At 49.0% G+C, this 22,174-nt stretch overlaps 3 protein-coding genes across 3 annotated transcripts; 1 reads left to right on the top strand and 2 right to left on the bottom strand.

The window, feature by feature from the left end:
* Positions 1-919: 919 nt before the first annotated feature.
* LOC112105297 lies at positions 920-14,944 on the bottom strand. The gene is made up of 6 exons (XM_024198034.2): positions 14,723-14,944; positions 13,184-13,307; positions 2,884-3,050; positions 2,314-2,387; positions 1,833-1,934; positions 920-1,088 (listed from the first exon to the last, which is right to left on the bottom strand). The coding sequence occupies exons 1-6, from the start codon at positions 14,942-14,944 to the stop codon at positions 920-922; spliced, it is 858 nt and encodes a 285-aa protein (XP_024053802.2).
* On the top strand, positions 5,852-10,801 carry LOC112105296 (hydroxysteroid 11-beta-dehydrogenase 1-like protein B). Its single transcript, XM_024198033.3, has 6 exons — positions 5,852-6,078; positions 7,302-7,432; positions 7,868-7,979; positions 9,218-9,406; positions 10,084-10,227; positions 10,512-10,801. Exons 1-6 carry the CDS (start codon positions 5,961-5,963, stop codon positions 10,724-10,726), a joined length of 909 nt encoding a protein of 302 aa, XP_024053801.1. The 5' UTR covers positions 5,852-5,960; the 3' UTR covers positions 10,727-10,801.
* Positions 14,945-16,415: 1,471 nt separating the features above from the next.
* Positions 16,416-21,462, bottom strand: PLA2G1B (phospholipase A2 group IB). Its single transcript, XM_024198057.1, has 4 exons — positions 21,429-21,462; positions 20,860-21,019; positions 18,436-18,563; positions 16,416-16,534 (listed from the first exon to the last, which is right to left on the bottom strand). The coding sequence occupies exons 1-4, from the start codon at positions 21,460-21,462 to the stop codon at positions 16,416-16,418; spliced, it is 441 nt and encodes a 146-aa protein (XP_024053825.1).
* Positions 21,463-22,174: the final 712 nt, after the last annotated feature.

Below are 22,174 nucleotides of genomic sequence, written 5' to 3'. Positions count from 1 at the left end.
TTTCTTCCCCTCCTATGAATCAGTCAAATTCATGCCTGGGTCAGATTAATTTTTCCAGTTCAGAAATTCAAGCTGAAATTATTAGCACTAGATGAAGCAAAAGCGTAATACGATGATACCTGCACAAGAGACCACCCTGATTAGGGAACTGTCTGTCTAAACAGACCACCCCAAAATATCCCCATCCCTCATTTTGCCTCACCCACCACTAAGAGAAGATCCACCTCTGTTAAGCTACCAATTTCTGTTGGTCCCTTAAGACGTATTTCGCTGTATACAGATTGAGAGGCAGAATGCGCTGGGCGAACATTGGGTCTTTGAGCTGACCTGCTCGCTATAAGTGGGTGTCAGTGTTGTGGTGAGTCCTTAAGATTCCATTCAGGATGCAGATTAAAATGCTCCAGTGCCATCTTCAAGGGCAGTTTCCTACAGTAACCTTCCAAAGAGAATAATAATAAATGCACAGGGCCAGGACTGCTGTGGTCACTTGCTGAAAGGACACTGCCCCTTCAAGTAGCAAAGTGGGGAGGGCTGCTTATGTGACACAGAGCTTTTCCCTGCTCATGCACTTGTTGAAATCCAGACCAGGACAGCCGTAACTAATAAGCTAGAGGAGACCCTGCTACACATGCCATCTGAAGTGAGGTAGCTTAATGTCCCCCTGCCCACAGACCACCAGCTCTACCTAAAGGGGGACACCTTTGCAGTGAATCATAGGTCTGTTTGCTCATGCTCACAAGTATCATGTCAACTCTGGCCTATTAGAATTGCCCCACCTGCCAAAGCTTCCCAAGCAATCAATCAGCTATTCTCTTTGTACTAACATCATTGCTCCTACACAGCAGAGTTCTCACCCACAATCAAGGAGCTTGCATGGAACTTTTATTCATGTAGCAACTTTCCATACAGGAAGAGACAATTATGCCCCCTTTGGAGGGGAACTGGGGCCAGGTTTCTCATTATCCATGTCATCTTCTGAGCCACTTTGAAACCTGGACAGCATGGGAGTGTCGAAAACAGAAGGTGTGGATTTCATGTCAGAAGGGCCTGTCTTTTGTGGAGAAGGGTTGGGACTGTTCCCAGGAGGCCTAGAACAAGAAAACATTTCCAGTGAGGATCGCCAGGGAGAAGTAATGTGATGGGTAGCTAACCTCTTTCACCTATTATCCCTATTTGTTCAGTACAAGCAGCTGAGCACCGGTGAAAGGAGTCACAGCACCCTTCAGGCTTTACTGATAAATCAGGCTAAGCCACATTCCTCTAATGGTTTACATGAGGCACATATAAATACACAGGAACAGCATGGTATGGAATGAATTCCCAGTGGTCAGAACTTACTGGCACAGAGTATTATGGTATACAAATGCACTACAGCCTCTTCACTACCACTACACTGCCTCTTCTCCCACTCCCAATCAAGGATCTGATCATTGTAGAGTCAATCCTCTAAACTGCATTGCTTCATTTGTTAGCACTCTTATGCAAGGGACTTTAACCTTTTCTTCCCTATAGAGGTTTTTGACCAGCATAAGGCTGAGATGATGGGATTCCTTCTTTCTGCTGAAGCGGAAGCTTGGCCATCACTGACTTCAGTGAGAACAGGATCAGAGCCCTCCATGTGTAAACAAATTCCCCTTTCCTTCCCCAAAAAGGAGATCCCACAGTGAGCCAAAAGGCCCCTCCCCAAGGGCCATATTCTCATCCCTTTCTCACATGAAGCAGCACCTTCTGCCATTTCTTCACTGGGACTGTTTGTACAGTACAGTTCTACTCAGAAAGAACAAGGAGATCAGAATCTGGCCCCGAGATAGCAGGTAACTAATGAGACCTACCTTGAGAGACTGGTGTACCTCAGCTTATTGAGGTGGTTACCAGCCTGGAGGGAGGCATGGAAGCCACCAGGGTTCAGCACCATAGGATGCAGATCGATCATGCTGTTGGAAGACAAGGCATTCAGGAAGAGAGCTAACACTCAACGCAGCCAAACTGTGCAGTGCCCTGTTGTTCACCCTGGATCCCGGAGGACAGGGGCACCTGAGGGGGGAGATGTAATAGTCCTATAGGAACAGACAAGAGGGAAGAGATCTCTGCGTCACACTGACCAGGCTGCAGGAGGAGCAGCGTTACAGGGGCTGAAGGGCATCAAATGTGTGTTCGGCCCACAACTGACAAGTGCCTGCTTCCCTCCAACTCCATCACACGTTCACTTTCCCCCTCACCCTGTCACTTATAAGGAAGTGGGGACGTGCTTCCTCTCCTCCTTGCTTTCTCACCCTCTCCTAGCCAATACTGACCCTCCCCAATGCCTCAAACCTCTTTTGGTTCATTGTCGACACCCCAGCCCAGTGGTGCTTCAGGTCAGTGTTCGAAGCTGTTGCTCTGTCCATCTATTGGAAATAAAAATACTCGTTGGACAACGGCACAAGCACTATTTCTTCACAAGCAAGTTAGCTAACCCACCAGTCAGTGCTCCTGCTGGGAAAGGCTAAAGCTGGGATGGAGATGCTGGTAGCATGCCTACCCCACTCTCTACAGGGCCTCTGCTGAGGAGGCTAGACTTGGAGTAGCTGTGAGCTCCCCCACAGCCAGTGCTCCTGCCCCTTTCCTACAGAATCTCTGCGGGGAGAGCCTGGGGCTGGAGTAGCTACTGAGAGAGGGCTTCATCCTATTGGGAGAGCCTTGCTTCCTGCTCCTGTATTAATGCCCACAGTCAGAGTTACCTCCACACTAGAGAGGCCTGCAGCCTGGGACAGGTGCCATGTGTACTCTGCTACAGTGAGGGTAGCACAGAGACCCCAGGCAGCCTGGACGACTTGCATGACTTGACAATACGTCAGGACTGGGGTCCCTAGGAATATATTAGTGGAAGATCCAAGTACAAACCTGTTTGCTCATCAGTTCCGGAAAAGGTCCGAAGACCCTGGGCATGGTGAACTTGGGAGGAGCGGTGGAGCCAGAAGTCCTGGCCCAGGAGGGACAGAATCCTCCCTCCAGAGCTTGCTTCTTCCCAGTCACTTGCCTTGGACGTCGCACTTTCACAGCCTTTGCAGCTATGAGAAAAGAAGACAAAAGCACACCCCCAAAGCACTTCAAACCAGCAACTGTAAGGCCTTCAGGTGTGTTTCACTGCCCAGAGAGGCAGGCAGGGTGCAATGTAGTTCTTCAGTTCTTGTGATACCATGTATTTAAAAATCAAGCCCAGAGGGGAATTGGATGGCTCAGGGTTTGGTAACAGTCAATGGAGCCTAGATCAGGGTGTCCTAATGCAGCTCAGGTCAGTTGTGACAGAAAGTTACCAGCCCTTGGTGGCTGCTTGTGGCCTACAGGAAATAAATGTGGAGGGGCTCAGTCAAGTTCCTAGTGGGTGAGTGTCCACATCAGCACAACTGGCCACCTATTGGCTGTCTCAGCAGAGAGGTCATGGAGACTGAACTCTCCCACCCTGGGCACTTGTCCTTCCAGGCTAGAGAGGAGAAATGCTGGTGAGACAGTGAATGTCTGGACAGAGGACTTTGCCCTCCAGGCCTGTCAATCTAGCACCTTTCACCAGTTATAAATTCAGAGAGGACATTTCCCTTAAAGCACCTGATTGCTCCCTGCTTAAGACACTCTCCTTCTGAGAGGAAGCAAAACCCTGGTGTGCTGGACATGCCCAGTGAACGCCCATAGTTAAAACAGATTTGATTTGTTGGGTTTCAGTCTAATGCAGTGACATTCCTCCTAGTCATTAAAATCCAGAAGGGACCCATTGATCTTGTTCATCCACCCATCCTGCCTGCAGCTCAGCTGTGGCTGGGTCCTTTTTCTTTGGCAAATATCCCAAGCTCTGCGCACACACACACACACGCACCCATTTTCTGTAACCTATGTATCTTGAATTTGTCTGAATATAGGAAATAATGATTGGTATAGAGAAATGCTGTTGTAGCGGTGTTGGTCCAAAGATATTCGAAGAAGAAGAGATCTGTGTAAACTCAAAAGCGTCTCCCTCTCACCAAGATAAGTTGATCCAATAAAATATATTACCTCACACACCTTGTCTCTCCTGGGACCAACATGGCTACAACAACACATAAAAAAGTGAAACACAGCCACAATATATTAGTGCATCATTATAGCTTAGTATAGTCTAGAGAGCATGATTTTCAAAAAGCTAGAGGCAAATGTACATATTTACTATTTGTGCGTGTGATAGCTAGTAAGACTCATAGCTAGCACTTGGCATGTGCAGATACCCAAAGCGCAAGTGAAACCTCAGTAACTACCTATGCATTTTTGCTAATAGCTTTGAAAATTAGACCCACTGCATTTTAAAATAATGTCACACTTTATGAGTAGGAATGGCATCTGCAGAGGCACCAGCGAGGGGAATATTTATAAGGGCCAACAGTTGTCACGCTTCAAGGCATTACCTGAGCACCTGAATTCTCCCCTGCAATGATTCAGTATCAGACGTTAGGTACATTATGGCCAATAGGGTTTTACACCTCCTATAGTTAGAGACAGGATACCAGACTAGATGGGCTATTGGTCCGTTCTTGTCTGCTGGCATTTATGTCCCACAAGCTTGAGCATCCCTCTGTGGTGGCAAGCGCAGGGTGCTGTGTACAGGCTTCAGACTTGCTTCTCTGCATCTCTCTCAAGCATAGCAATCCAAACAACTCAGCCAGCTTTCCTTGCTTACACAACTGAACCATCTCCCTGCTGTGGGTGCTTGAGCCAGTTTAATCTCAGGATGGACTAGACCAGCATTTGCCATAGTTCTTAATCTCTCCTTTACAGCAGAGCCGCAACAGAAAGGCTGCAACTGCAGTCCAGGCGGTTCTGATGTGCCCATCACTTTAGCATCAAGGCTCTGTTACATAACTAGCATTCACAGTGAATTCTGTCTGAACTGGGAGCCAAACTCTCCAGCCTCCCTTTCTTATAGCCAGTGATCACTGCCAAGCAGAAGAGCATTTCCGGACCCTTCTATCACTCCATTATGGTGGGGAGCCAGTGAGAGAAAAATCCTGCAAAGTGCCATACACGAGGGAAGATTCAGACCCACCCTGGTCTCTGAGGGAGGCAATGGCTTTCCACTGACAATGTTCTCCATGTTTCTCTAGCTCAATGGATCTCTCTGCCATAAGGGTAAAAGCTTATCTGTGCAGGAGACAGAACTTTCTCAGGAGCTGGTCCAAGACTATGAAATTAACTCCCTCAGGAACTAAGATCCATCACAAGTCACACCACCTTCCACTCCAACTGCAAGGTGCATTTCTTTCACCTGCCTTCTCTAACAAATATATAGCAACATGTATAGTTATTAAAAAACCTGCCAAAACAAGACACCAATGCATACACTTCTCCCTGTGGAGAGAGGATGAGAGACCAAACAACATATGGCAGATGTTAATCATGTTGCTTAATGCACTATTGGAGGGCACTCAGATACTATGCTGATGAGCACGGTACAAGAACGTATATAGTACTGTTTAGTGATGCTCCCTACCAGCCAGTCAGGATGGAGAAGCTGTCCCCAATGTTCTTTGGGTCTCACCCTAACCCCCCATCCCTCAAAATGCTCATATTGACAAGGGGCAGTAAGAGGACATTCAAATGGCTGCTTTTGGTCTGCAGCAGCTTCCAGAGTCTGCTCTCCCACAACAGAAGCGAGTAACTGTCTCCCTAAACAGCAGCCAATTAACGTCTTCCGCGTAGTTCAAGCCAGAACAGTTGGCTGCAGCTCAGAAGAGATGGCACCATATGTGGTGCACTGAGCAAAAGGGGATCTGGGTTAAACGGTAAATTGCTGCCTCAGCACATACCTAATCTAGTACAAGCTGCTGGCAGGAGGGAAGTGACGCAATGCTCCAATGTGAGGCTGGTGAGAGAAATCAGACAGTGGCATAGGCTGAAATCAGATCGTGACCCTCACTGGTTTAATCACTTGGACATGCAAGAGCCTGCTGGGTTTAATGATTCACCCCAGTGTCTATCACAGAGCTGATACAATGGCTGCAATCAGACTTCTCCTCTCGCTCCTTGTTGGCCTATGTGCTTATTATTTCTACAGCCAGGAAACCCTATCTGCAGGTAAGCAAAGCAGGACAGGTCCCCAGGGAATTCACACCCCAGGCACAGAAGAGGGCTAGGGCTGACTCCCTGTTACAGATCAGATCCTTCGCTGATTGCCAAAAAATGAGCTGAAATCAGGACGGAGGTTAGTCGCCTTCTGTGGCACTCTCACAGCTCAATGTAAAGGGAAAAGATGACCCCCATTTGGTGACTACTGTCAGCATCCAAAGCAATTGAAAATACTTCCTAAAACTAAGCTAGATCTATGACAATGATCTATTTAAGAGGCATATAGAAAGTTGGAGCTGAAAAAGAAGGGGTGAACAGAGAGAAGGGCCAGTGTAAAAGGGGGTAATGAAGCAGGGAGCGTGTGGCTCAGTCTCCACTGTAAGGGGAACCGCTCCAATGAGTTTAGAAAATGCAAAGTGGTGACAGGAAATGAGCCCCAACGATGCCCTAAGAGAAGCCAGATACTTTACTGCAGACGTGGTGTTATCACAATGGAAGCTTGTTGTGGCTGCAGCAGCAGATTTCTTCCAGGTGGTAACAAAGGAGGAATGCCTGTTCTGAGTAGCAAAGACAGACCAGGACTTGGGATAACCTTGTTTCAGAGGCTGGGGAACCTGAATATCAGGAAAGGGAGAAAATACCTCTTTCTAAAAGGAGCCATTGAGAGAACCAACTTTCTGGGGACTGGGAACTATCACAGGAGAGATGCATTTGGGGAACATGCTTTCTGTAATAGCAGGCAAGGCCACATTTGCAGAGAGATGCATTAGCCAGCTTGTGGAATAGTCTTCCAAGGGAAATAGTGGAAGCCCCATTGCTTGGGACATTTAAAGCAAGCCTGGACAAACCCTAGTAAATGTACCATATCCTGTAGTGGCAGGGAGAGGGATGGGGTGACTTAATAGGTCCTTTCCCTCCCTAACTTGTCCAATTACACATAAGCCCATATCACAAGTGGTCTCTGCTCCAACAGGTCAGGCTGATCAAAGGTGTAACGACTCCCCAGTTGTACAAACAATTTAGTGCCAGTACTCAGCACTTTACAAACGAATACTCTCAGTACTCCTGGAGTATCACTACCGCCATTTTACAGATGAAGAGATAGACCCTCTTCGATGGCACATATTGTTGGGATTGAGAGAATCAGTGTTGGAGTTCTGGGGCTCCCTGATGCCCAGGATCTTAGGGAAGCAGTGGGGCAAATTCCTGCTAACAGCCTTTTAAACCTCCAGAAATGGTGCGAGGGAAGCGTGTGCTGGTCACTGGTTCGAGCACTGGGATTGGGGAACAAATAGCCTATGAGTTTGCACGAATGGGAGCGCACCTGCTCCTCACTGCCAGGAGGGAGAAGCAGCTCAAGGAGGTAAGACCCCAAAAGAAGGCAACCCAAGGAGGGTGGAGAAATGGAACATTTGGGCTTCTATTATACCCCACTCTCCAATCCCACACAGCAGGGTGCAGGGGTGGCCAAACACCAGGACACATTGGCCACTCACCCACATTACAACCCCCTTCTCTCAACAGAAGTTGTGTTCACACCCGAGGCCAGGATGTGGCCTTGAGCATGCTGCTGCAAAACATCACTTCCTTGCTCCTCTGCCCAATGTGATTCTTCAGCTGCATTCAGTCCCTTCTATTTCATGCTAGACCGAGCTCCTGCCCCATCCATTAACCTGGGGCGAACTGAAGCAGACGGCTGCATGCTCTACTCTGTGCTATGAAACAGCTGCGATGCGGAAGGCTGCACAGCCTGCTGCAGTGTCAAGTTCTTTGCTGATAGCTGCTCTTTTCTCTTCAGGTGGCACAGAAGTGTCTGGAACTGGGGGCGAGTTCTGCCAGGCACGTGGTGTCCGACATGAACAACTTGACTTCAGCCCAGAATGTCATTGAAGAAGCCAGAAACAAACTGGGTAAAACTTGCATCTCTTCCCTCCTTTTCCTTGTCCTCCTGGAACAGGGAAGGACACAGACCTCTCCTGGGTCACCTACTCCAATCACCCATGCTGCCTTTCCCGGAAACAGGATGCTCCATTTTTCTGCTAACAGGAAAAAGCCTAACCATCCTAGGGACTGGCCCAGCCACGCAGATTCCCAAACACTGATTCCCTGTAGGCTTAGTGGAGCTCTCTTTTTAATAATTACTTCAACTGGCAGCAGAGATGCAGAGAATTCCAGAATGACCGGCTTAGGTGGGCTTCCAAACGGGGACTTCCCCATGCCCCAGCTGGGAAATCCCTGCACTAAACCTCAGTGGTAGCAGGACAGCTTCACTGGGAAGTTGAACAGCCATTAACGTTATTCCATCACAGATGCGGGGGCCCTCCATGGAAAAGGGTGCTTGCTTTAATCAACAGCTACTGCTTCATCCCAAGCTGCCTGTGCTCAGTGTCAGATGGAATAAACACCATCTCTCACAATGGAGCACTCGAGTGTGCACTGAGTAGCTGCAGCAAGTCAGACATACAGTGGGTGCTGGGTCGGATTTATCGGGGAGGAGGGAAGGCTGCAGTGAGAGTGGGGTAGGTCTCCAGCAGTCTGCACAGAGGAGGGAAAAGCAGAGCCTGACTGTACATGCCTGAGATGGCTCCACTGGCATATGGGCAGGATGGAGTTGTGAGTGGTTTCTCAGCTAGGGTCCTGAGTCCAAAGCCATCAGCCATCAAGAGCATCAGCAGGAGGGTATATGGGAATAGTTGATGTGCATCCTGACTCTGGGGAACAGAGAGTGGGAATTAGCTTGGGACCAAGGCCGACAATACCAGAGTCCAGTTCTATTCCCTTTTAAGTCTGTGGGAGTTTAAATATTGACTTCAGTGGCTGTAAGTCCAGCTTAGGGTGACCAGATGTCCCAATTTTATAGGGACAGTTCCGTTTTTTGGGTCTTTTTCTTATATAGGCTCCTATTACTCCCCACCCACTGTCCCGATTTTTCACACTTCCTGTCTGGTCACCCTAGTCCAGCTCCACCTAAGAAATATTTGTGATGAAATGTGAGTGCATCCCAGTGCGGATCCCGATTCTGGTAGGACTCTGATTCAGAACGGCTGCTATCTTGGAGCAGGGAGGGCAGATAGTGTACCGCATCCATCCTGATCCAAGAACAGATGCACATACTTCATCTGAATCTGTGTTTCCCCTTCTCTTTCAGGGGGTCTTGACTACCTGGTTTTGAACCACGTTGGGGGAAGTGGCCGGTTTGGCCCATTCCAAGGAGACATGGCAGCAGTGACCAGCTCCATGACTGTCAACTTCTTGAGCTACGTCCAGCTGACAGTTTCTGCAATGACCATGCTGCAGGAGTCTCGGGGCAGCATCATTGTCATATCGTCCCTGAGTGGTAAGGAAGGCTGCTCCTTTCAGTTACCAGTGAACGCGTCCAAGCTGCCCTACTCAGTCAAACCAATCTCACAGCTAACAATACGGTGGAATCACTGTCTCATCTCGCCTCCTCCACAGGAAAGCCATTAGTTACAACCACAGTCAATCTCTTCTTGCCTGTTACAAAGGCTTTTAGTTCCAGAGAAGTTTTGTTAACTTTGGTGGCAGAGGATGAGTAATTACAACTCTCCTCCAAATCTGTCTTTCAAAATGCTCTGCACAAACTGTTCACTGGGATCACTCACCCATCACTGAAATGCAGCTACCTGGTGGTTTAGTCTGAGTAGTAACTCAAAGCAGAGTAAAGAGGGCCACCTACGAAACCATCAACACTACAAGTGCCCCTGGAGGTCTCCTCCCAAGTACTGACATGCCCTGACCCTGTTTAGCTTGTGAGATTCGATGGGATCCCAGCAAGAGCTGGTAGGGCTTCTCCATCTAATAGAAGACATGTCTGGTTACTGAGGTTGGCAGTTATGCAACAGAAAAATGATCTGAGCAGTATTTAGACTTGGATCTATGTGAGAGACTCCAGCTTGTCCTCTGATAGCTCCACTTGCCTAAAACCATTTCCCTCAGCGAATCATTTCCTTGGCGGAACTTCTCAGCTATTCCTATTGCTTTGATTCTCTTCAGGTCGCATAGGAGCCCCATTCACCCTCTCATACAATGCAGCCAAGTTTGCTCTGGAAGGATTCTACAGCTCGTTACGCAGGGAGCTGTGCCTTCGCGAGATCAGTCTCTCAGTCACAGTTGCTGTGCTGGGATATATTGACACAGGTAAAACAAAAAAGCTACTCTCTACTGAGCAGACCCAATCATTAGGCTGCAACACATAGTGCAGAAGGGGATAAATATCATCCAGATGTTGAGAGATAATCTCAGGGGAATAAGGGGAGGTCAGGAGATTTATTACATGATGATGATCTTAAGAAGTATAGAAAAGGTTTGGGAGTTGGCTCCTGTAGTTCAGAGAGTTCATGCTCCCCAATGCACCCTCTGTTTAATCTGGAAGAAGAGAGGGAAGAAGATACCGTGTGTGATAATTGTTCTCTTTATCCCAGACAATGCTTTGAAAAGCATCGGTGATAAAATCACCATGCAGGCAAATCCCAAAGAAGAGTGTGCCCGGGAAGTGGTGCGGGCTGGTGTGCTGCGACATCGAGAGGTCATATATCCTTACTGGGTCCTAAAGCCTCTGCTGCTGCTAAAGGAATGGATGCCAGGCCTGATGGAAAGGCTGCTGGACAAATTCTTCGTCCTGGAAAATATCCTCTAAGCCTCAGGACAGTTCAGTTTCACATGGAAGCATAATAAAAGGAAAACCCTGCTCAAGCAGAGGGGGCAACTGAGATGCTGGACTCATGTTTGTGCTGGACATAATCTTTCCAAAATGCATAGAGAGATGGGTTAAACGATAGGAAACAAAGGGTAGGAATAAATGGTCAGTTTTCAGAATGGAGAGGGGTAAATAGTGGTGTCCCCCAGGGGTCTGTACTGGGCCCAGTCCTATTTAACATATTCATAAATGATCTGGAAAAAGGGGTAAACAGTGAGGTGGCAAAATTTGCAGATGATACAAAAGAACTTAAGATAGTTAAGTCCCAGGCAGACTGCGAAGAGCTACAAAAGGATCTCTCAAAACTGGGTGACTGGGCAATTAAATGGCAGATTAAATTCAATGTTGATAAATGCAAAGTAATGCACATTGGAAAACATAATCCCAACTATACATATAAAATGATGGGGTCTAAATTAGCTATTACCACTCAAGAAAGAGATCTTGGAGTCATTGTGGATAGTTCTCTGAAAACATCCACTCAATGTGCAACTGCAGTGAAAAAAGTGAACCGAATGTTGGGAATCATTAAGGAAGGGATAGATCATGAGACAGAAAATATCATATTGCCGCTATATAAATCCATGGTACGCCCACATCTTGAATACTGTGTGCAGATGTGGTTGCCCCATCTCAAAAAAGGTATATTCGAATTGGAAAAGGTTCAGAAAAGGGCAACAAAAATTATTAGGAGTATGGAACGGCTGCTGTAAGAAGAGACATTTATAAGACTGGGACGTTTCAGCTTGAAAAAGAGACAACTAAGGGGGGATATGATAGAGGTCTATAAAATCATGACCGATGTGGAGAAAGTAAATAAGGAAGTGTTGTTTACTCCTTCTCATAACACAAGAACTAGGGGCCACCAAATGAAATTAAGAGGCAGCAAGTTTAAAACAAACAAAAAGAAGTATTTTTTCACACAACGCACAATCAACCTGTGGAACTTCTTGCCAGAGGATGTTGTGAAGGCCAAGACTATAACAGGGTTCAAAAAAGAACTAGATAAATTCATGGAGTATAGGTCTATCAATGGCTATTAAACAGGATGGGTAGGGATGGTGTCTCTAACCTCTGTTTGCCAGAAGCTGGGAATGGGTGACAGGATAGGTCACTTGATGATTACCTGTTCTGTTCATTCACTCTGATGCACCTGGCATAGGCCACTGTCGGAAGACAGAATACTGGGCTAGATGGACCTTTGATCTGACCCAGTATGGCCGTTTTTATGTTCTTATGTTGAGCTAAGTTTTCCTTGATGAGCCCCAAAATACAGACCTCAGAGCTGGACAGGCCCATAAGACACAGCTCCATCCTTCACTCATATCTAGCATCTGGACACCTTGACCCATGTAGCTTACAGCCTCCTCTAGTCGGACAACGGTAACCCCCAGCCTGGCCTGAGGTGCATGTGCAGCTACCACAGACTACCTAATAATGCATGGAATTAGACCCCAGAGTGGGGATACAGAGAGAGCACTTCCCTGTCAAGGGCTGTCCTTTCCCTGCTCTTCTAAGTAGTTCAAAACTATGCAGTTGTATAGGCTTCTGGGCAGACCTCAGAGCTGCTGTCCGCCAATTAGATCAGAATGATAAGGGACAGTCCCCAATCTCTCTGTTTCAAACTGTAGTATGTCAGTACACACTAGGGAACTTTTAGTGTGCATCAGGAGGGTCTACACAGTTAGTGTGCGGCATGCTGAGTGCTGTAGGTTGATACACACACACACACACACACCCCTCCCTCTCTATACCAGTTGCTAATATAACCAGGAGAGTGAGAAGGACACATCAGAGCTATATCATAGACTACATCTAATATTTCTATAACATCTTTCATCCCAGACTTCCCAAAGTGATTCACAAACTTTTATACATAAACACCACTAAAACATAGCCATCTCAGGGGTGGGAGAGTGGCAAATAGGCACAAAACTGGTGCACAATGAAAGGGAAATTTTGGCCCAGGACAATGAGGCAAACTGGGAAGGCTGTGTTGTGCAGGCACTAGACTTGGAGACAGAAGACCTTGATACAATTCACAGCCTTGCCACCAACTCACTGTGTAACTGTCACAAAGTCACTTCACCTCCCTGTGGCTATTTCTTCATAGGTAACAGAGATAATACTGCTTATCTCCCTTTGTAAAGCATTCAGATCTATGGATAAAAATCACTAGAGAGATGCTAGCTAAATGAAACTGCCTCAGAAGCATGAAGGGTGGATTCAAGCCTGCTGTTTCAGGGAGCTTAGTTATTTCAAGCTTGTGCTTAGACTCCTGAGTTATCCCTTCCAAATAGGGAAAGTCACTATTATAACATTGCTGCATTTTCTCTTCTGCATCACAACCTAGAGTTGTGCCACAGGCCTAAATGGAGACTGAAGCACAGGGATTACCCCGAGCATAGTTGTTCACTTTCTGCATGTCTCGTTTCAGCTGCACCACCTTCTCTTGCATCTCCGCAATCCCCACATAGTTACAGTAATTCATCTCTCCCTGAAGTGTCCAGAAAAACTTGGCCTAAAAAACAACATGGGGGGGGAGGGGAAAGGGAGAGTAAGGCACTGCTATTCGCTTCTGCAGTGGGTACTGCTGTCTAATAGCCAAAGTGGACTGTTGGTTCACAAGACTACCTCACCATCTCTCCAGTATCGCACATACCAGCTGTTATGGCTTTGATGTTCTGTTTGTCCCGCCCACAGCTTCCATCCCTGCCCCAAGTACAGGAACAGAGTAACTGAAAACCAGGCTCTGTGTGCAATGGGAGCGTTAGTGATCTGAAATCACAAAGGTAGCTTTAAGATAGCTTTTTAAACCCTCCCCCCCCCATTCTGATGGTGAGTAGGGCTGTGCCTGATCCCAGTGTAAGTTGCAGCAGCCTCTGGGCTGCTCTAACATTCTGCTTCCCATAGCTCCCTGTGAACCCTGTTAAGCCGAGAACAGCTGTAGTGCCGTGCAATCTGGCCATCCCCTCAACGCACCCCTATGCTATGGATTAGGAGAAGGAATGGGGTAGAGCTTTTACACTGGTCAGGCAGCTCCCTGTACAAGGGGCAGTCTCAGGGGGACATTTACACTCACTTTAAGGCTCCTTTACACTGACAGAGCAGTGACATACAGAATTGTCAGATACCTTCAGCCTTCCATTAAATTCATGTGGGTTGGAATCAGGGGAAAGTTAATATCACAAAGCAGATAGAGAGCTGGAGAGTGTATCAGAGTCAACCTAAGGAGCCCTTACTACAGGGAAAAGGAGGAAGTACAACAATAGCTTCAGTATCACTTCCTCTGTCAATTCCAGCCTCTATTCCCTGCACACTCCCCCAGCAACAAACATAAAAAAAACCTCCTAAAAAACAGTGTAATTTTTCCATGGGGTGAGGGGAATTTGCTCCCATAATTTCCCACTAGCGGAAATCACATGAGTGGATTCATATTGACCAGGCTGAACATATATCACCACAGCCTGTGATTTCAGTAACATTTAACTCCCCCTTAAGGCTTGGACCGCTCTGCAAATAGAATCAGAGTCAACACACAGGTGGAGACTATAGTGGTGGTCTCAAGCTAGCACTTCATTCCCCAGTCCCAGAAGAGATTGATCCAGGTCACATGATGAGGCTACATCTAGGCTTTTCCATGCTGGAGAGAGGGGGGAACCCTGAGAGGATTGCAGGTTTCAGGAAAGTTCATGTACTGTTTGGAAAACAGACTTTTTCCTCCTCTTGTGGCACAGATACCAGCAGCCTAAGGTGAAACAGGGAAGGAGTGGTGGTGCAAAACTACAAGGTGATTTGTCTCATTACTAGAGTAGTCAGAGTTCCTGGCTCTGAGAGAGACACCCTCTCGCTGTTATTCCTCATAATATCTCCCCCCAATAATCTCAGATATTTGGGCGGATGGGGAGCTGTTAACCAGGAAGGCACTGCAGGTACCTTTAAGAATGAAGCCAGGCCAGCTGCCTCTTTGTCCATCTGCTTCCGCTTTCGCATGACCCTCTCACAGATCCCTGGGCTCCGCTCCATGTTTATATACAGTTCTTGCAGGCACTGCTCAGTGTAGGATAAAGACTGTACTTCAAAGTCCTCAGGGGAAATCAGCTTGCAGAATGACATACTGAGGGGGTACTCGTTGTCAAACTCATCCAAGGTCTCCATCCTACACTTCGCTAAAGAAAAACAGGTAGTAAAGCTACCCTGAATGGGAAAGCGAGCCTGCAGAGTTACTTCCTACTGGCAAGTAGAGGCCTCCCTCCTTCCCTATTCTGAGGCCCTGACACTGACACACCAGAGGGTAGATTGCTGCTGTAGTAGGAGCTCATAGCTACCCTAGTGCCAACCTCTCCTGGCAAGGATCTGTGTAGGGAATAACAGAGTTGCTGAAATTGCTGGAAGATTCAGGACAGAACATCCTCCCACAGGAAAATAAGGTGATAAGTGATCCTCTTGGGCATGGCTTCTCTGCACACAGAAGCATTTTCCCCAAGGGCAGTGCTGGGACCGTGACCTGCATCCTATTTGAGGAACGTGACTTCCAGCTGGGGAGAGGAGCTGGCTCAGTGCCACTGAAGAGCCAAATCCCCTCTCCCCAGAGACAGAGGCAGCAGCAGAGCAGGCCCCCTCAGCCTCTCCTGCCCAGAGGGTGACAACAGGACCACAACCTCCACTTCCGTCCCCACCTCCCCGTGCAGCCAGTGCCCCCGTGGGACATGGGGGTGTCACAGAGTGACAGGCCATGCGCAACAGCACCATGACCCACAGGCACTGGTGGGGCTGGACTGGACCACGATGACCCCACTCACTATCCCCTATTCACGAACAGGTAAGGAGGGGCCATCCAGCAATTGGAAAATACAGAGGGGAACAGCCCGGCCCCATTACACTGCAAGCAAAGACCTGGCCCCCCCCCCCATTCTACTTACACTGGGGAAGGCAGAGCGGGTGAACCTGCCCACCCCTTATACCACTGAAGGGAAGAGGAAATGGGTCAGTTTCTGCAGCCCCAACCACCCTATGGGGGTGCGGGGAGGGAGAGGGAATGGCAGTGGGCGTGGCTCAGTCTTCGATGGGATCAGTGGGCGGGGCTCCCGGTCCCTGGCAGGGGGGAGTGAGAGAAGGGTCTAGGTCTCCTATGGGGGAGAGGGAGGGGAAGTGGGCGTGGCTCCTTGTCCCCTACCCAGGGAGTGGGCGGGGCTCACGAACTCCCTGTCCTCTGTGTAGCGGCTGTTCTCACAAGGTCGGCGGCTCCCGGAACACGTGTCCCTAGCGACCCAATCGGGGAGGTAGGCGCGTGGGCCGCACACGTGACAATGCGCTAGTGTGACAGTTGGGGGGGCGGGGTACTACGTCACTCCGGGGAAGCTAGCGCGCGTCGCCCCGCCCTCTGCCCCGAACCGGCCGGTAGGTGGGGCCAGCGGGCGGGTCTCCTCCCCTGAGGCGCGGGCCCCTCCCCCAGTCCAGCCTGGCGCGCTGCCGTGGGCGGGAGCGCGCGGCGCAGCCGTTGGTGCCGGCTGCCGGGCGCGGGAAGGAAGAGGCGGGAGGCGCGGCGCGGCGCGGGTGTCAGGCTTTATTGCGCGGGGTCGGGGTCGGGGTCGGGGCCGGCCGCGTCCCTCGGCGGTCGCTCGCTCGGTCAGCCGCACAGGGCGGAGTCCAGGTTCTTGTAGTCCGGGTTGTAGGGCGCCCCCGCGAAGCAGATGGCCGCCTTGCGGTCGCACTCGCAGATGAACATCTCGCACGCGTCGTTCTTGGCTGCAGGCGGAAGGGAGGCGGCGTCAGCGAGGGCAAAGCGGCCGGCGAGCGCCCGGCCACGGGCCTGGCCCGCCCCGGGGCCCGCTCCCTAGGCGGGCTCCTTCCCCGTGCAGCGAGCCCAGGCGGGGAGCCAGAGCGGGCAGCTGGGCACGTCGGGCCCCCCCGGGCTGTGGGGGCAGCGGCTTTACGGAGCGCTCGGCAGGGCCCTAGGCCGCGCGCCTCTCTCGCGGGCGCTGGGCACGTCACCTTGGAGGGCGAGGACCGAGCGCCCCCAGGGAGACTCTGCACCGCTCCAAAGCTTGGCTCTTGCCCGAGCAGGAGCTGGGCCAGTAAAAGCTGCTGCCTCATCCCGCCCCCCGTGTCCACAGGCCTGGGACCAGCCCTGCAAACTCCTTCATCAATCACAGGCCACCAACCCCCTCCCAGCCGCCCCGCCAAGCCACCACCAGAATTAGATCAACCTAGTGCAGCCCTTGCAAGACTAAAGTATGATGTGCCCCGGGCAGAGAACAGGTGGGACCTGCTGCACCAAGGCCCTTGCAATGGCAGGGAAATGATTTAGTAAGATAGTCTTAACAAGTGCATGGCCCATGCTGCAGAGGAAGGTGAATACTCAGATGGTCCCTGGTACCGTGACAGCTTCTCCTATTCCAAGCAATGGCAGCACTTTTGGGAAGACAGAACTTTTGCTGTTTTGAATCTGATATTTTATTCTTTGTGTGTCAATTGTGCCTATCCCCTTTTAGGTGTCACTAGCCTCTGAGGGAATCCCTATGGCTATCATGGAAACATTACGTTCAGTTTTCAAATGTTTGAATAATAGCTGTGTTAAAAGAGGCAGTTTCAAACTACAGTATTGGGAAGCTTTAAATCTTCCTGGGTGGCAGGCAGGAGAATTTGCAGCCAAGGTGATTATCAGCTTCACTTGCCAGCAGAGAGAAACTAAAATAGTTATACTTCTTCCCTTCACTCTCATACCTACTCCCTTTAATTTGAAACACTCTCAAGGTGCTTTACAGAATACTTCAAAGACACCACTACCGAAATGCAGCCACCCCAGGAATAAAGAGCCACAGTCAAGTAGCCCTCAACCGTGGGAGGAGAGGAAACTATGGGCAAGATACTTGGGCAAACCCCCTCTCATAAGAATTGACATGAAACTTAATAGCTAGCAAGAAGAGATGGGAGCTCTGTGCACCAGACACTGTGTGGAACTCAGTTTAGCAGGACAAAAGGCTTTGTCCTTCTGTGTGTGTCCCAGATATGAACCTGTGGTCTCAGGGAGTTAAGGCCTTTCAAACCAGAGCTATGGGCTATGCTGTGTAGAATGTGATTGTTATAGAGCAGGGGTGGCCAACTTGCGGCTCCTTGTATAGGCACCAACTCCAGGGCTGGAGCTACAGGTGCCAACTTTCCAATGTGCCTGGAGGTGCTCGCTGCTCAACCCCTGGCTCTTCCACAGGCCCTGCCCCCTCCCCTGAGCCTGCAGTGCCTTCCCTGCTCCCCACCAGATCCTCCTGCATGCCAAGAAACAGCTGATCGGGAGGTGCAGGGAGGGAGGGGGAGGCGCTGATCAGCAGGGCAGCTGGTGGGCGGGAGGCATTGGGAGCGGGGTGGGGGAGCTGATGGGGGGCTGCTGATGTATTACTGTGACTCTTTGGCAATGTACATTGGTAAATTCTGGCTCCTTCTCAGGCTCAGGTTGGCCACCCCTTCTATAGAGTCTCTATGGGGAGGTATACCCACTCCTAACAAACACCATCTCTGCTGAAGTGGGTGACGGCATGGTGGGGAGCCTGCTTTTAGGAAGAACCTTCCTGCTGAAGGAGATGCAGCTTAGATCAAACCCCCATAAAAAAGAAACCAGTGGCTGACGTGAAATAAGAGAGAGTTAGACATACTGCTACAGGTAATGGTGGTGCCCGAGCAGCTGTAGGTATACAGCTCTGTGTAAGGGTTGTCCAGAAGTCCTTTACATGCTGGAAGCTTCTTGGCCTCAGAATAGCACTTATCATGCACCTGACAGCACCTGTGAAATAATGGAGAATACATTCAAAACCATGTAGAATCATAGAATATCAGGGTTGGAAGGGACCTCAGGAGGTCATCTAGTCCAACCCCCAATTCAAAGCAGGACCAATTCCCAACTAAATCATCCCAGCCAGGGCTTTGTCAAGCCGGGCCTTAAAAACCTCCAAGGAAGGAGATTCCACCACCTCCCTAGGTAACGCATTCCAGTGCTTCACCACCCTCCTAGTGAAATAGTATTTCCTAATATCCAACCTAGACCTCCCCCACTGCAACTTGAGACCATTGCTCCTTGTTCTGTCATCTGCCACCACTGAGAACAGCCAAGCTCCATCCTCTTTGGAACCCCCCTTCAGGTAGTTGAAAGCAGCTATCAAATCCCCCCTCCTTCTTCTCTTCTGGAGACTAAACAATCCCAGTTCCCTCAGCCTCTCCTCATAAGTCATGTGCTCCAGACCCCTAATCATTTTTGTTGCCCTCCGCTGGACTCTTCCCAATTTTTCCACATCCTTCTTGTAGTGTGGGGCCCAAAACGGGACATAGTGCTCCAAATGATGCCTCACCAATGTCGAATAAAGGGGAACGATCACATCCCTCGATCTGCTGGCAATGCCCCTACTTATACAGCGCAAAATGCCGTTAGCCTTCTTGGCAATAAGAGCACACTGTTGACTCATATCCAGCTTCTTGTCCACTGTGACCCCTAGGTCCTTTTCTGCAGAACTGCTACCTAGCCATTCGGTCCCTAGTCTGTAGCAGTGCATAGGATTCTTCCGTCCTAAGTGCAGGACTCTGCACTTGTCCTTGTTGAACCTCATCAGGTTTTTTTTGGCCCAATCCTCTAATTTGTCTAGGTCCCTCTGTATCCGATCCCTACCCTCCAGTGTATCTACCACACCTCCCAGTTTAGTGTCATCTGCAAACTTGCTGAGAGTGCAGTCCATGCCATCCTCCAGATCATTAATAAAGATATTAAACAAAACCGGCCCCAGAACCGACCCTTGGGGCACTCCGCTTGAAACCGGCTGCCAACTAGACATGGAGCCATTGATCACTACCCGTTGAGCCTGACGATCTCCAGCTTTCTATCCACCTTACAGTACGTTCATCCAGCCCATACTTCTTTAACTTGGCGGCAAGAATATTGTGGGAGACCGTATCAAAAGCTTTGCTAAAGTCAAGGAATAACACATCCACTGCTTTCCCCTCATCCACAGAGCCAATTATCTCATCATAGAAGGCAATTAGGTTAGTCAGGCACGACTTCCCCTTGGTGAATCCATGCTGACTGTTCCTGATCACTTTCCTCTCCTCTAAGTGTTTCATAATTGATTCCTTGAGGACCTGCTCCATGATTTTTCCAAGGACTGAGGTGAGGCTGACTGGCCTGTAGTTCGCCGGATCCTCCTCCTTCCCTTTTTTAAAGATGGGCACTACATTAGCCTTTTTCCAGTCATCCGGAACCTCCCCCGATTGCCATGAGTTTTCAAAAATAATGGCCAATGGCTCTGCAATCTCATCTGCCAACTCCTTTGGCACCCTCGGATGCAGCACATCCAGCCCCATGGACTTGTGCACGTCCAGTTTTTCTAAATAGTCCCGAACCACTTCTTTCTTCACAGAGGGCTGGTCACCTTCTCCCCATACTGTGCTGCCTAGTGCAGCAGTCTGGGAGCTGACCTTGTTCGTGAAGACAGAGGCAAAAAAAATCATTGAATACATTAGCTTTTTCCACATCTCAGGCTTGAGCTCAGCTGGCTTGTTTTAAGTTATCTAACCAGGGTGGATTGTCTAGACAGTGCTCTGAACAAAAGGGCACAATGATCAGACAGCAAATATAGGGCATCTCTGAAGGGAAAGTAATCTGCTAGATAAAGGGCCAAATTCTCAGTCTTATTGTTGCACATGCACTTACATCAGTAGCATTGTAGTGGCATCACTTGGGTACAAAGCCCTGTGATGTATGCTTAAATCAGATTACCCTGATTTGCTTCTCTCTTGGCTGCTACTTAGCACCACTACAAGAGTTGCTACTACACATTCACTTCACCTCTTCAATATAGCAACCACCAGCAGAAGAGTGAAACAAGGGGAGCTGCTTGGATGATGTGTAACCCCTGAGAATGCACACAGTGAAATACAATACAACCCCATTTCTTAGCTCTGAATGTCATATTAGCTAGGAATGTTCTCCAAACACCTACAGGCAGGGGCACCTGGGAAGGGGCTGTCAGCAAGAACGGCAGATACAGCTGCAAGGAGAGGGAAGGGTTTTGAGAAGGCAAAGTCTCACCAACCTGTCAAGGGTATCCACTGGTGTTCCACTGCCTCCGATGCCACAGTAGCAGCCGTAGTTATTGTAATCCTGTAGTGGGTTGCTGCTTGGGATAGTGCATTTGATCATCGCGCGGAACTGCCACAGAGCCCGGGAGATGGTAGCGGCATTGGCCGCACCCACTGAGAAGAAACACAAATGCTCAGGTTGGAGTTAAACCTGACATTAGCAGACGATACATATTCATGTCTCAGACATGCCCAATCTGGTTCCCTTGTAGCTGCAACCAAACTGATGTTAATCACAGATCCTAAAGACTGGGGTATGGGGGAGGGTGGGAAAATAGCTTTCTTCTTTGGGTCTTTGAAGTTAAAGCAATAATGCTCCTGCCTATCAAAAACGGGGTGCTGCAGAGTCAGCTTCTGAAGGTGGATGATCTCATTGTCCAACTGTCACTTTCCATAGATTACCTGTGCCTGCTCCAATATTTGTGGCAAGTTGAGTTCGTACCCACCAAGACCTCCAGTCTGTTATGCATGTGCAAGATAGACAGACTTAGGGTGTGAGAGTGAGTAAATGATGTAGCCATACCTGAAAACAGCAGAATGAGCAGGATGAATTTCATTTCTTCAGCAGGGTATGAAAAATATGTGTCTTTGTGGTCTGCGTCAGTCTCTTTATATTACAGCCTTACCTTGACACAGGTGTGATAACAGGGCAGTGTTTACATTGTTGACTGCAGACTTCTGTCAGTGGATGTGGGATCACAGAGCATAGCAAGGTTGGCTGAAGGTCAGCAGTTACCTTTCCAGGAGCCAACAGGCCAGCTGCATACTTTAGGGTTTTTCTTTTATTTTAAAATTAAGATAATACTTGTGTAACAAGCTAAATTTAAAGTCCTGGAAATAAATTCTTTACATCCATAAAACAGATACAATATAACATGGGCAAGCTCCCCAACCACAAACCTTGAAGAACTGTTTCCAAGCCCAGACAGTGGGGCCTCTCTGGTGAGACTAGCACTAATGGTGGCAGTTGTGCTGGTGACTCTTCTTACACAAATACTTATCCTCCTAGGAACTAGCCTGACATTTTCATGGCATCCTATTTTATCCCCAGTCCAGAAGGTGCACCTGTGTTCTCCTGGCCTGGTGCAGATAATAGGGTGAAAGCAGTTCACCCCATTCTGAATGGTCTTCTGTCATGAGGTGGGTGGCCAGGTGGAGGCGCTGTGTGATGCTAAGGGATAAGCAGGCTGTTCTTTTGAAAACATGAAGGAGGGAGAGGATGGAGATCTTCAACGATCTAAAAATCAAAAAAGAGTCCTACAAAAAGTG

This window comes from Terrapene carolina, unplaced genomic scaffold (genome assembly GCF_002925995.2).
Source record: "Terrapene carolina triunguis isolate 2854851 unplaced genomic scaffold, T_m_triunguis-2.0 Scaffold790, whole genome shotgun sequence".
NCBI lineage: Eukaryota > Metazoa > Chordata > Testudines > Emydidae > Terrapene > Terrapene triunguis.
This window is presented reverse-complemented; position numbering and strand designations above follow the sequence as displayed.